The 12567-nt window shown below is 45.8% G+C and overlaps 1 protein-coding gene across 3 annotated transcripts in view; it reads right to left on the reverse strand.

Annotated features, from left to right (window-relative positions):
* LRRK1 (leucine rich repeat kinase 1) overlaps window positions 1-10194 on the reverse strand; it is an 82337-nt gene extending 72143 nt beyond the window's left edge. For 2 of the 3 annotated variants that reach the window (XM_042804189.1, XM_042804188.1), the window contains exons 1-2: window positions 9945-10194; window positions 6150-6365 (exon numbers count right to left, since the gene is read on the reverse strand). In XM_042804189.1, the coding sequence (XP_042660123.1) occupies window positions 6150-6216 (67 nt within the window). In that variant the 5' untranslated portion in view covers window positions 6217-6365; window positions 9945-10194. Of the gene's footprint in view, window positions 1-5177; window positions 5290-6149; window positions 6366-9944 lie in introns of those variants that run through there. The other variant, XM_032994299.2, reaches the window with a different exon arrangement.
* Between the last annotated feature and the right edge of the window lie 2373 nt (window positions 10195-12567).

Genomic DNA, 12567 nt, shown 5'->3' on the forward strand with positions numbered 1-12567 from the left:
ATTCAAAGCATGGACACACTTTTATTGTGAAACTATCAGCAGCTTACATAAAAGGGCTGCTACTGTGGTGATACATAATCATGCAAATAAGCAATTGCTGACCCACTAATGAGCACAAAGACTTGGATTAAGGAAAGGAATTAAGTATCATCCTAACTTCATGTAAAATCTGAAACAGAACCTATTAAGAGACAGATTTCACCTATACAGCAGACCGGGAGCTAAATGGTATAAAAATCCATTCTCCACACCCTCATCTGCAGTGCAAACATTTCCTCCCAGTTAGCTGCCTTCTGCCAAGCAGAGCCCTGGCAGCCCCTTTATTGATCAGAGGAATGAAAAACAAACAAACCACAGACTTAATGCTGTAAAGATCCCTGAAGATCTGATCCCAAGCCTGTTATGTCAGTGCAAAGACTTTAATGGGTTTTGGATAAGGCCTCCATAGGCTTTGGAGAGGATAAAAAGAAAATAAATTTCTAGCACTTTCTTAATGCAAGTATAAAATTGCCTGCAACATCACTGACAAAACAATAAATCAATTACAGGCCTGGTAAAGACTGAATTGCTGTGAACACTATCAATTGCTTTTCCCCACTGAAACGGAGGACAATAGTTCTACGACCACAGTGTCAGCCCTCACCTGAGAGGTACCTTAGTGGTAACTAGTAAAGTCATTAAGGAGTCCCTGTGTAAAGGTTCTAAGGGCAAAGGATTTTCTTTACTACCTTATCACCTTATCTTTTTTTTTTCTAGGCTTCTTGATAGAGTTGTCATAAATTACATTTTAATGTAAAACACCACAAATACATTTTAACTGAAGAGTGGAAAAATAAAGTTGTATAGCAGCAGACAATGCCAGATACTGCTTAGATAAAGATCAAATTTTTTTACTACTGTCTGTAAATCAAACTGGCTTTCAGATTGGACTCTGCTCAGTTAGTTTCCCAAGGTCTGCACTGCATCACTGGCACTCCCAGCAGCTCCGCCCTCCTTGCTACAGCCCTCAAATTCAAGAGCAAGCTGGCTTTGATGGTATTTATCAGGAAAAAGCTGGTCCTGCCACTACTAAGACCTAAGTGCTCCTTTGTATCTCCTTGACTCCAGAGGGATGCAGCACCCACAAGCCAAACACCCACTTTCCACATGCACATGAACATGTTTTCAAAGGCAGATGGTTCTTCCATCTGCCTCTGTTTCAAAATACAAGGGTCATCTTCTAAGGGTATGTCTGAAGAACAGTGCTTAGTATCCAGACTCCGAAAATCAGTTAAGAGTGTCTTAAATTAGGCACCTAATTGTAAATGCCCCAGGATTTATTGCCCCTTTTTGAAATCCAGGCTCAGTTTGGCAAGATGGTGCAATATGTGGCTCTGCTACAGCCTGCATGGGAGAGCAGGCTTAACCACATGCATCTTCTGCTGCAGTGCAGCCTTCCGCATCAGCTTTCGGCTCCATGTGAGATTGCACCACTTCTGTATGAAGTGTGTATTTAAATATGTTTAAAAATACAAGCCTATTACTGCTTTACTAGTGTACTTCCTATTCCTGCCTAGCATTTCCTACTTCTCCTTCTGCAGGGCACTATGCATTAAGACTAACTCACATAAGATGCCTGTTTTATTTTTTGCTTTTTTTTTTTTTTTTGCCTGTATGAATACTTTCAATTTGCTGTTTGGAGTCAAACTAGCTTGCAGTTTAATGAGCAGGAAGAAAACCAGAAAACCTTCAAGTCTCATTTAGTCTGATTATACAGCACTTCAAGCAACCAACACACTTTGCAGGTCTCTAGTGCTCTGTGCACTCAAATCAACTCCCAGATGCTCTCCTTGTCCTTCTCACCGCCACACTGTCACAGCAGACTCAGGGTAATGTTACTACAGGGTAATGTGCAGATGGAGAAAGCAGGACAGAGGGTGCATGTACTTTTTCCCTGTTACACAGGACAACGTGCCACCGACAGGGCTAAGTCAACATGCCCCAAGACCTAGCTGCTGGCTCTAGCCCCATGCACACAGCTGATGTAAAGATTTTAAGGTTTACATGATGATTTCAGGAGGAACAAAGTGATATCAGTGGTGCTGCCAGCACTGATTTTCCCTTCCTCCTATATTCAGCAGGAAAGATTCATAAGCAAAGATATTCACACTACGAAATGCAAGTTTCTGCCCTTCACATTTAAGGCAAGAAAATCAACTGTGCAGAACTATGAGAAAATAGCAGCAAAGATCTCATCTGGAGGCCATGTACACACACATCCAGGAGTGGGAGAGCTCTGCCTGATTTTATTGCTATGAAGAAGTCAGGTTCTTCCTGTAGACTTTTAATTCTTAAGTGGATTTCATACTGCCAGACTGGCAGGCTAGAAGGCTCGGGCTATCCAGCGAGTACAAAACAGAGAGCAAAGGCAGAGTCTGCAAAAGTTTCTGGCCCTCCACCTACAGTCCTGTCACCCCCTCAAACTGCCGCCCTACGATGAAGGCCTCGGCCACATTTGCAAATGCCCTGCCCTCATGCAAACAGGGGAGCGACGCTGGATGCACAAAGCGAGGTCCCAGGAGAATAAGCCGTTTCATTTGCCATGAGCTAACTTCAAGCTGTCACCATTCAATCCGTTGTGAAACTTTCCATATAAAATTGCACTAGCTCCTGAGCAGTCCCTCTTGTTAAACTGACTCTTTAACTCTTCCAGTTAAGCTGTTCTTACTTGCACTGGAGACTTTTCTGTGATTCAGGAAGCAGCGGTGCAGGCAGCAGCTTTCCCTCTGAGTCAGTACTGAGCTGAGCCACGGCCCAGATGAGGTTGCAAAGGTCATTGCCATCATAAGTAGCTTCTTTCTGATAAAACATAAAGCCCTGTGAGCTGCAGGGTCACCATGGCACTTCTGAAGCACAGCTTCAAGAGCCTCTGGTCCACTCCAACTGCCAACGCATTATACTCTGGTTACTTGTTTGCTCCCTCATTTTACTATTTAGGCCTCTTTTCCAGGCATACTGCACATGTCTATCTGTGCTTCCCTGGACAGTTGAAAGTCATCAGCTTACAATAGATTTGCTTCAAAAGAAGTTGTGGATGTTCATTTAGTTAATACCTATAAAGCTACTACAAAATTTCAAACAATCACCATTGGCATCATTGTCCCTAATTATGTAATTATAAATATTACAGGATAACACCCCTTTTCAAGGCTTATTTCTAGATTTAGCAGGAGAGAAGAGACACCCTCTGGCACATCTGAAATATAATCCAGTTCCACTTCTGAGACACTCACAAGTGGCATAGGAACGCTCTGAGACTTTGAGTAAAATTCTCAGTAAAAGAGCAATAAGCTCTTTAACAAAAGTACCTTTACATTTCAGAAGATGATGACTGCTTTTCTACATCTCTGATGAACTGTCTCATAGAAACGCATATGAGAATTAAATCTTAGCTGTAAAATTTCCTAAGATTCAAAGAAACCAACCAGCCCATAGAAAGGAGATTAATCTCTCTTCTGTTCTAGGCATTCATACAATAGTATCTTTGGGCTTCCATTGTATTTCCTATAAGATTCATATTATGTCACCTCCATTATATTACGTAGAGCTCTTTAACCAAGTTTAAAAAAACCCCAGAACCCGTGCTTCATGAGAGACTGCAGCCACCCCCGTATCTCTGCTCGCTTTCTTTCTTTTAATTAGGACAAGACGAACAAATCTAGGAGAGAAGCAGAATTTGAGGAGGCAAGGGAGATGCTGACTGCACCCGAAATGGAGCATTATTCTGCACTCCAGTGATGAATCTCCTCTGTGGACCAGCGGGTGCTCACCGGCATCACCGAGTCAAGGCCAGCACCACCTCCAGAGGGTACACAGGGTCCAGTTCTGAAACAGAGCTCGCCCACTCTCAGGGCAAGCAGGCATCCTCTCAGGATACAGGCGTGATCACTGCTGCAGTCAAGAGGAATAGCAGAGGAGACACGAGCAGTAAGGTGAGCCCTTGCATCATATATTACATTTGCTAACTAGAGTCAATGGTGCTGAGAACCTAATCTCCACATGAAGACCTGGCCAAATGTATAGCTGTCAGGAAGAAAAAAGCAAACTAAAAATCTTCAGGCTTTCAAATGATCAAGGCACCAGGTGCACGTGGTACCCGCTGGAAGGTGCCCTGAGCTCTGTGCCGGCCGTAACGCTGCTCTGAGCCAGCTGACCCGTCACAGAGCCGCAAGCACCACAGTGCTGTTTGGTAAACCCCTCACATCCACACGCCTGTCCTTCCTGACCGAAAAAAGGGACTCCAACCTTTGCGAGCACTAATGAGGTTGTCAGCTTTAAAGAAATTATCTGTGATCTCACTCCCACTTCCCAGTGGTTCCCATTGAATGGAAGCAGGAGGTTGCATCTAGATTGTTAATAAATGTGCGTAAACAATAGGTTCAAATGTGGAGGCTGAGTGAGTCACCACGTTTCTGTGTTCAAGCTGTGTAATAGGATCCAAATGCAGAACAAGGACCAGCTAACTTAGGGAGTGGACCAGCTAGCTAATGACAATTATTCTTGGCAGGACTCAAACAATCATGAAATAAAAATGAGTTTAAATATGTACGGTATGCTTATAAAGAGCAAATCCACCAGGGCAGTACTGGATCTTAAGCTTTCCTGGGATCCCTTTGCCTGTCTTCCAACACTGTTTATCAAATAAAATAACCCAGACATGTAAATACAGAAGAGTTATACCAGTAAGATTTGTATGCTTCCAGTTAACCAGTTTAACTGAATATATTTACATAACAGAAACAGATAATAAAGTTCTCAGAAGAAAAACTGAACTCATATTGTAAAAATATACCTTTTTCACTTTTCACTTCATTATTCACTCATAAACTGATTTGTTTCTTTACTGTATCTTTAAGCAGTGAGAAAAAATTGTCAAATCACTATTGCAGAACAAAAATTTAACAATTCTTAACAGTTGTGAATCATCAGCACAGATTAAAATTCTTCTCATGGTTTATAGCTTAGTATTCAAGTGGAGATAATTTCTTCCAGAGAGAAACTAAGAAGACAGAGTTTAAGAATTTTAAGAATATTCAATAACCAAGTACTCCTGATTATTATAGAAAGACACAGTGCTAATTAACAAAAGCAAAAAACAAACAGAAAAATCAGTATCACAGAATAAGCAGAATACATACAGAGAAAGGAAAGAGTTCCCAGACCTCCCTGTGACGCTGGTGAGAAACGTCTTCAAAGAAGATAATGCGGCCTCTGAATAAACTAACGGGTTTTGCTTCATAGTTGCTGATAAACTCCAAAATAAAGCTGCAAAAACATTAGCTTCTGCTGAAGCCTGCTTACTCACTACAAAGCGTCAAACACACCTTCATCCCACACTTAAAACGCAGATGCTGCCTCCTAATGAACTGCTTGTTGCGAGAGGGGAATACCATTATACAATAACCAGAAGGCTATTTTTTTGATGCAGAAACATAACTGGGTTTTGATTCAGAGAAATGCAGCAGTACCTAGAAGCTGAGGGTTTCAGCAATAAAAGTCATCCAAAAATAATTTGGCTGTTCAGAAAAAAAATGAACAGGAAGCAACCTGAAGAATATGTTCCTTCTGAAAGAGAAATTTCCACCTATGGATTTATTACATTACATAAACACAGACCTTCTAGCATAGTCCAACAATAAATCACTGCAAGCCACTGAACCAAAGCTGATAGCAAAACTGGAGCAGGTTAATATCTGTTCAGCCTGAGAAACGATGCTCTGATTTTAGCAGCTTTCATACCCTGACTACACACTGCACCAGTGGCTGGGAACATATTTGCATTCACATGCTGAAGAAGCACAGATCTTGTAAAACATATTTAGGAACTGGTGAGACATGATACATATATTGACTAATTTTGTAGGCTTTTGGAAAAAAATTGGTCTTCAGAGGAATACTATTCTTATCACTTGAGTAGTTCAACATCATTCTCCTTAGGAGTAAAATTCCTTGTTCTATACTGTAAATTTTCAAAGATTAGGGCTTAAATCACTCAAAGATCTTTCCTATATTTAAATTTAATCAAAATTCAGTGGCAGCTGACTACTGAGTTCTCTTAAAACCTTTTTCTCTCTATCTGAACAGGAAAGAAAATAAATCCTCCTATTTACCATTTTGTGGATCCATGTTGCTCTCTCTGCAAATAGCGGATTCCTCAGTTCCCACGCACCAGTACATTCTGGGTCGCAGTTGTGAAGATCCAACAGACAAACTTTCTGCAGCACTTAAAATTGAATAGTGTTGTCAAAGCTGAATGATCTCCGTCAAGGAAATGCAGAAGCAGAACGACTGCTAGTAAGCACCATCCTGAAGAAACATCATTTACTCTGTTTAAAAATAAACAGCAAAACAAATTAATCATTCTAGTATAGAAATTACAAGATGCTTATTCCTCCGCACTCGATAACATAGTTGTCTAAATATTACTTTGCAGAAATGCACTTACCCTATAAGTACAATTCTTTTCATAATAGCTTTGTTAAGAGCATAATATGAATTAACAGAGGAGACTAACAATGTCTCCGCTCTAGAAAGATAATGTTCCCAATTTTTCTCCACCAAAACTGCTCAGTCTTTGGGCAGTGGGTGTGGGGGAGTGGGCAGGGGTCACAGCTGCAGTTTCAGATTCTCCACAAGCTAGTGTAAACACAGAGCATTGAAACCATGCAGTGCAGCTGGAAAAATCCTAAATGAAACCTCAAAACCTTTCCCATCCACAAAGAGGACCGTGGCTCTTGCAAGACTCCTCTGTGAGAAACTGAAAAATACTGATGTGGTTACTGAGACAACCCTCTGTAAAAACAAAAAGAGGGCTAAGAGAAACACACCAGCTCCTTTCCCCCTTGCAGAGTCCTTTTAGAAAACTCTACCATCCTAGTAGTGTCAGGCTTCTTCAAACGTTCAGGGAGGCAAATCAGGCCCTTAAGAGCTTGTTGGCTTCCTCTGAACCATCTTGCAGAACAGCCAGCAGAAAACTGCACAGCACAGTCTCCCAAGGCATTTCCAACTCCTTACGTCCTCAAAGCTGAGCACACCTGTAATTTTCTCTCTTTTAATGCATCTTCCACAGAGGTTAAAACTATGGGTGAATTTGCAGTGTGTGCCCAACCAGCACCAGCGTTCCCTCGTTTTCTGCTTTCAGCTTCAGTCAGTAAACACCTCTCAGGTGTAAGACGATGCCCCTCACCTTTGATTCTCGCTGGTTTTTCTCATGTCTGGTGCATGATGTTGAAGTTTTGATTGGAGGCTCTAATTCAGCAAAGAATGTAACCCACCTTGCACTTTGGCCAGAAAGACCCAAGAACATCCCTAACTCTCCCTGAGCAGTGTTGGGATCAAAGGCCAAGGAGAATATAAAAATACACTGATCCATCACCACTCTCCAGGAATCTTTACGCTCCTTCCTCATTACATAGGGTTTTAACCACCAGCCAACAATGTTAAAAATCACTGCATGTTACATCAGTTGTTTCTAGGCAAATATTTGAATTTTAGGTGCACTTACAGCAAAACTCAGATTCTGATGACCCCTACTTTGTGGTGCCTGGCAGCAGGAACCAAAACACACTCCAAGTGCCGTACACGTACCTGCACCCTGCAATCCAGGCGCTGGGTGCTGCCAGACTGTGGTTTGGTTCTTTGGTGCTTTTCAGAGGTGGGAAAAATAGTCTGGGTGCCACATGGCAAATAATGATGTGGACTGAGAAACCTGGGCTACATGTGCAAACACTTTCACCCACAGGTGCCACAGCTAAACACCTCCTTCGCAGCATCATGGCTACAACTCCAGAGAGATTCAGATGCCTGAGCTGCCGACCATTCAGCCCTCCCTCCACATCACAGACTGCAGCGGCAGCTCATCTCCCAGGTCAGGCCCTGGCAGCTCTCGCACCCTGGTGCGGCAGCAGCTGGACACATGTAAGAGGCTGAACTTGGAAGCTTTCACTCACACAAGGAGGGGAGGATGTGGGCTGCTGCAGGAAGCTGAAATGGAAGTGGTCCCTAAGCTCAGACCCAGCCCACGAACTGGTGAACCGGGCCATGGTGGCGGAGGGCCAGATTCTGCCCCGGAATGTGCCAAGTTCCCATTGAAGTCAGCTTAGGTCCTGGGCTGAGCTTTGCTCGGCCACGCTGGCAGGCACGGCTGCTGCGCTGGGACTCCACATCTCTGGCATGTTGTGGGTGCGATACCGCAGGCAGAGGTGTCAGGGAGGCTCTCACACCAAGAGAGTTGTTAACTCTGAAAATGGAGGGGATGAGATGCTTCCAGCAGTCACCTGCCCCGCACCCTTGCTATAAATGCACTAGGCAGCTACAGGAAGAATAAATGCTTCCCCATGCAAAGACCAACAGACCAGCTCTTTTTAGCAAATGCTGGTTACTGAGGCATTTCCTTGCTGTACAATGGGGGCACACCATGTGCACTCACAGCAACTGTACACAAAACATGGGGGGCAGTGTGGACCACAGAAGCTTGAAAATTATCCCACTCCTGATTTTCAGCTTTCTATTCAGCCTATTCTCCAGGCTGAAACTTTCCTCATGTATCATGAAAGGAAAAAACTTTCAGGAAAAACAATAGTGTGGGTTTGATCATCAGTTCCCTTTAACTGCAAGTAGGACACTAAATGCTGTAGCCATGTGTATTATTGCCACACAGTACCTGTGTAAGCAGTATTTCCATATTTCAGGACCTTTGTATATATAATAAAAAAAAACCCTACAGTGCTTTTACCTTAAGCAAGATACACTCAACTATAACATGTGCAAACACCATGTTTTAACTTGATTTAGGGATAGCAATTCTATGGGCTCTGCAGAATCTCCTTCGGGAGAAGGAGGACCACACAGAATACACCCAAATGCTGATTTACATCCCATTTCACACATTCGCAGTTTCTCTCTTGAGACCTGCTACCGCCAGCTGTCAGATAGTTCCCAGCACATCCCTGCCTGCCTGTACCATCCCCAGCAGCTCCTCTCTGGATTGCCAGCCTGCCCGGTCTCACTGCATGCATCGTGCTTAAAGTGCAGCAAGGCACCCAGAAACACCGTGGTTTGCCCAAGATCTCTTCCCATTTCACAAGAAACCTGCCAAAACTTCAATTATTGGGTCAAACTACCCGCTGTTTCTGCAAAGCCCATCTGGGGCCAGGCGCTGGGACGGGTACCACCACAGATCTAAGGACGCCCACGACACCACGAGGATGGAAGCCAGCTGTGGGTTTATCTGAGTGCCATCGCACAAGGCAGGGTGAAGCCAGACCTGGAATTGAAGCGGCACCCCTGCTCGGCAGGTCGAGCATCCTTCGTCCTTCGGTGAGCTCTGCGCAGAAAGCAAGCAAACCAGCCCCCTTCTCCCTACACCACAGCCGCTGGCTGGGGAGAAATAAGGCCTGACGCCCCGATTCGGGGTGTCTCCTACGCCTTTCTAGTCACTTTTAGGTTGCCGACTGTCTGTCTGCTCTGCCAAGGAGGCTGAGGGCCGCGCTCGGGGCCCCTCCAGGGCCGGGGCACCCACCCCCAGCCAGGGTCGGGGTGGGGGAAGACGGCGGGAACCGCTCCCAGCCCAGCCCGCGGCCCCGCTTACATAAAACCGATTTTTTCCCCAGGGCGAGTCTCGAGTGTTTCCTCTCCCCGCCGGGCCGGGACAACCGCTCTCCCGCCTGCCCGCGCCTGGGAGAACAGCGCCCGCTGCCACCCAAACTTCCCTCCAAACTTTTATTTAAAAAAAAAAAAAACCAACAAAACCAAAAACAACATTCCCCCCCCCGCTCCACCCCTCTTTCTCCACACGAAAAGCCCCGGCGTGCCCTAGCAGCCCCCCCCCCCCCCGCCGCCTCCCCTCACGGCGGGGCAGGTGCCCGCGGGGCGGCCAGGCCGAAGCGGCAGCGGAGCGACGGTACCTCCAGCGTCCCGGGGCTGGCGGGGTCCCCGCGGCCGCGCCGCCGCCGCCTCCTCCTCCTCCTCCGGCGCCGGCCGCCTCACTCTGCGGCGCGGGAGGCGGAGGGAGGGAGGAAGGAAAAGGAGCGGGGCAGCGGCGCGGCGCCTCCTCCGCCACCGGGCCCGCTGAGGGCCCGCCCGGCTCGTCCCGGGGCCTGGCGCAAGGTGAGGGGCTGCGCCTGGCCGGGGGTGGCCGAGAGTGAGGGTCCGCGGGCCGCAGGCCTCGCACGGCCCCTCGGCTTCATCCCGAGGGCAGAAGCCTCCCGGCACGTTGGGCACGGAGCCCAACCCGCTGCGGGGGACGTGGAGGGAGAGCGGGAGGAAGCGCCCCGGAGCAGCCCCTCTCTTGGGCTTCTCCCCAGCGAGGACCCACTCCTCCATCAGTGGTTGGTGTCCGCCTGCTCCCCAAGCTGCCCCTACGCGGGTGTATGCTTTTCGGCTTTTTTTTTTTTTTTTTTTTTAAGGAAAAACCAGGCAGTGGGAGTTGCAGAGGCTGAAGCGGGACCCTCTCAGCTACAGCAGATTGTCTGGATGGCCTGCCTCCCTTGCAACCAGCTGCCATGCTGGCACAGGCACCAGGCTGGCATGGGTGGATGCAGCAGGGCTTACCCATCCCTCAGCATCGCTCCTCGACACAGGCCTGACCTTACCGATAACAGTCAATCTGAGACTTCTTTCTCTGAAAGTTGCTCCTTCCCCAGATCGTGGCAGGAGTTTTCTCATTTCTGGAAAAGCAAAGCAAGATTGCGCTCTTTCTTCCGAAGGTTAGACGTGCCACGCTCCAGCTGACATGTTGGTGTCGGGTACATCTTTTCCCCATCACAAATCCCTTCATCTCCAGGTACCAGAAACCTCTCACAAGTCTGGTACTGCTTTACTTTCCCCACCCATTTGACTTAGTAAATAAAGACCATTTCTGCATGTCTTTTGCTTTCTTATTCATAATAATAAATTACATACAGAGGGCTTTTTTTCTTCCCTGGTTTGTACCAAGAAATGGGTCTGTGATCATGATCTGAGGATGGAAAAACCCATAGCTGTTCACTGAATGGCTGGTGCAGTCTGAGGCTTGCATGCAGTAATTCTTTGATGTGATTATGGAGACATAAGAAAGGTCTTCACTGGTGCTTTTACCTGTGTGCAGGTCCCCATTAATCTCCAGCCAGAGTAGTGTTACCTGGTTTTCATACCATTTCCACCCCTTACCCTGCCTGCCGTCTTTTATGCCTCGCAGCCTGGCTCTTACCCAGACCTTTCTTACAGCTTTTTTAGCACAATTGTTTGAAAACCCACTAAAATAACTTTTTTTTTCCTTTATTTCAATAGAGACTTTAACTTCCCCTAGCAAGAATTTCTCCGCACATTCAAGCTAGTGGTCTTTTTTTTTTTTTTTTTTTCCCCCACAAATCTCATCCCACTCTTCTTGGCATATGTCTCCACTATGTCACTTACAGTAATTCCTTTGTATCTCCAGCCTCCCTTCTTCCAAAGTCTTAAACCTGAGGGATGCTGTTAGCAAGAGAAAAATTAAAGGAATTTAGCTTGGCCTGTGTGGGGAGATGACAGGTATGTCTCACGTGTATTGGATGGGAAGAGAGTTAAAAGACAGTGGTATGGGTATGTTCTTGCTCTCTATCTACACTGTAGATGAGGGAAATAAGACAGGAATGGGGACACATTTAGCAGAGTCATACTGGAGATGGAAGTGTCTCAAAGGGTTTTAGGAAGCAGCCAGACAAAGGCAGGAAGCCCCATCTGGCAGTGCAGTCCATGGTCCCTTCAAATTCTCCATTTTGAGGTTCACCTCAGAAGGCAAGAAAGATCCATCCTACTTTGAACTGCAAGCAGCTGTGCTGGTCCCTGCCAGCTGCAGCTCTGCTCTCCTTCCCCCTCCGCTTACTGTAAATGGCACAACTTATAAAAGTGACTGCTTAAAGGATAAGCTATCAGACACACGCTCTGGCTTTTACATATAGAGCACTGACCACATTCGGCACTTTACTTTTTTAAAACAGGCCAATTCTTCACAAATCGCAGAAATGAATCCAAATTCAGGTTCCTTCACGATCCCCCCATGAGATACTGAATCCCCAGATAGATGCATGTAAGCATGCACTCCCTGTTCAGTTTTGCCAGGTAGAAAAAATACCTTGAAATTATGTTGTCTCTTGTGAGCCCAGTGTATATTTCTGCTTGTGGAATACTGCTGGGTCACTGAATCAAGGGGAACAGATACAATGCTGTTCAAGGAAGAGCCTCCGGTAACTACAGCAGTACAGGCCCATTTTGTTTTAGAAGCATGAAACTGTAACCCCTTCCAGTGTTTACTTTTATTGACACAATGGGCCAAATTCAGAGTGAAATAAAAAACACTGACAGGAGGATTGAGTTGATTGGGAGTTGCTTGCTGATGGAAGGGGTCTTAACACATGCATTGGAGAGGTCAGAATTATCTTAAAGCACTAATCAGTGTAAATAAAAAAGCATTCAAGTTACTCCTCTGTTAAAATTAGCAAAGTCAATAGAAGTTTCCTGCTCCCCCACCTTCCTTTCTGAGTAATATCAATATGTAGCATTTAGAAACCA

Source organism: Tyto alba, unplaced genomic scaffold (assembly GCF_018691265.1).
Source record: "Tyto alba isolate M040663 unplaced genomic scaffold, T.alba_DEE_v4.0 Super-Scaffold_41, whole genome shotgun sequence".
Classification (NCBI taxonomy): domain Eukaryota; kingdom Metazoa; phylum Chordata; class Aves; order Strigiformes; family Tytonidae; genus Tyto; species Tyto alba.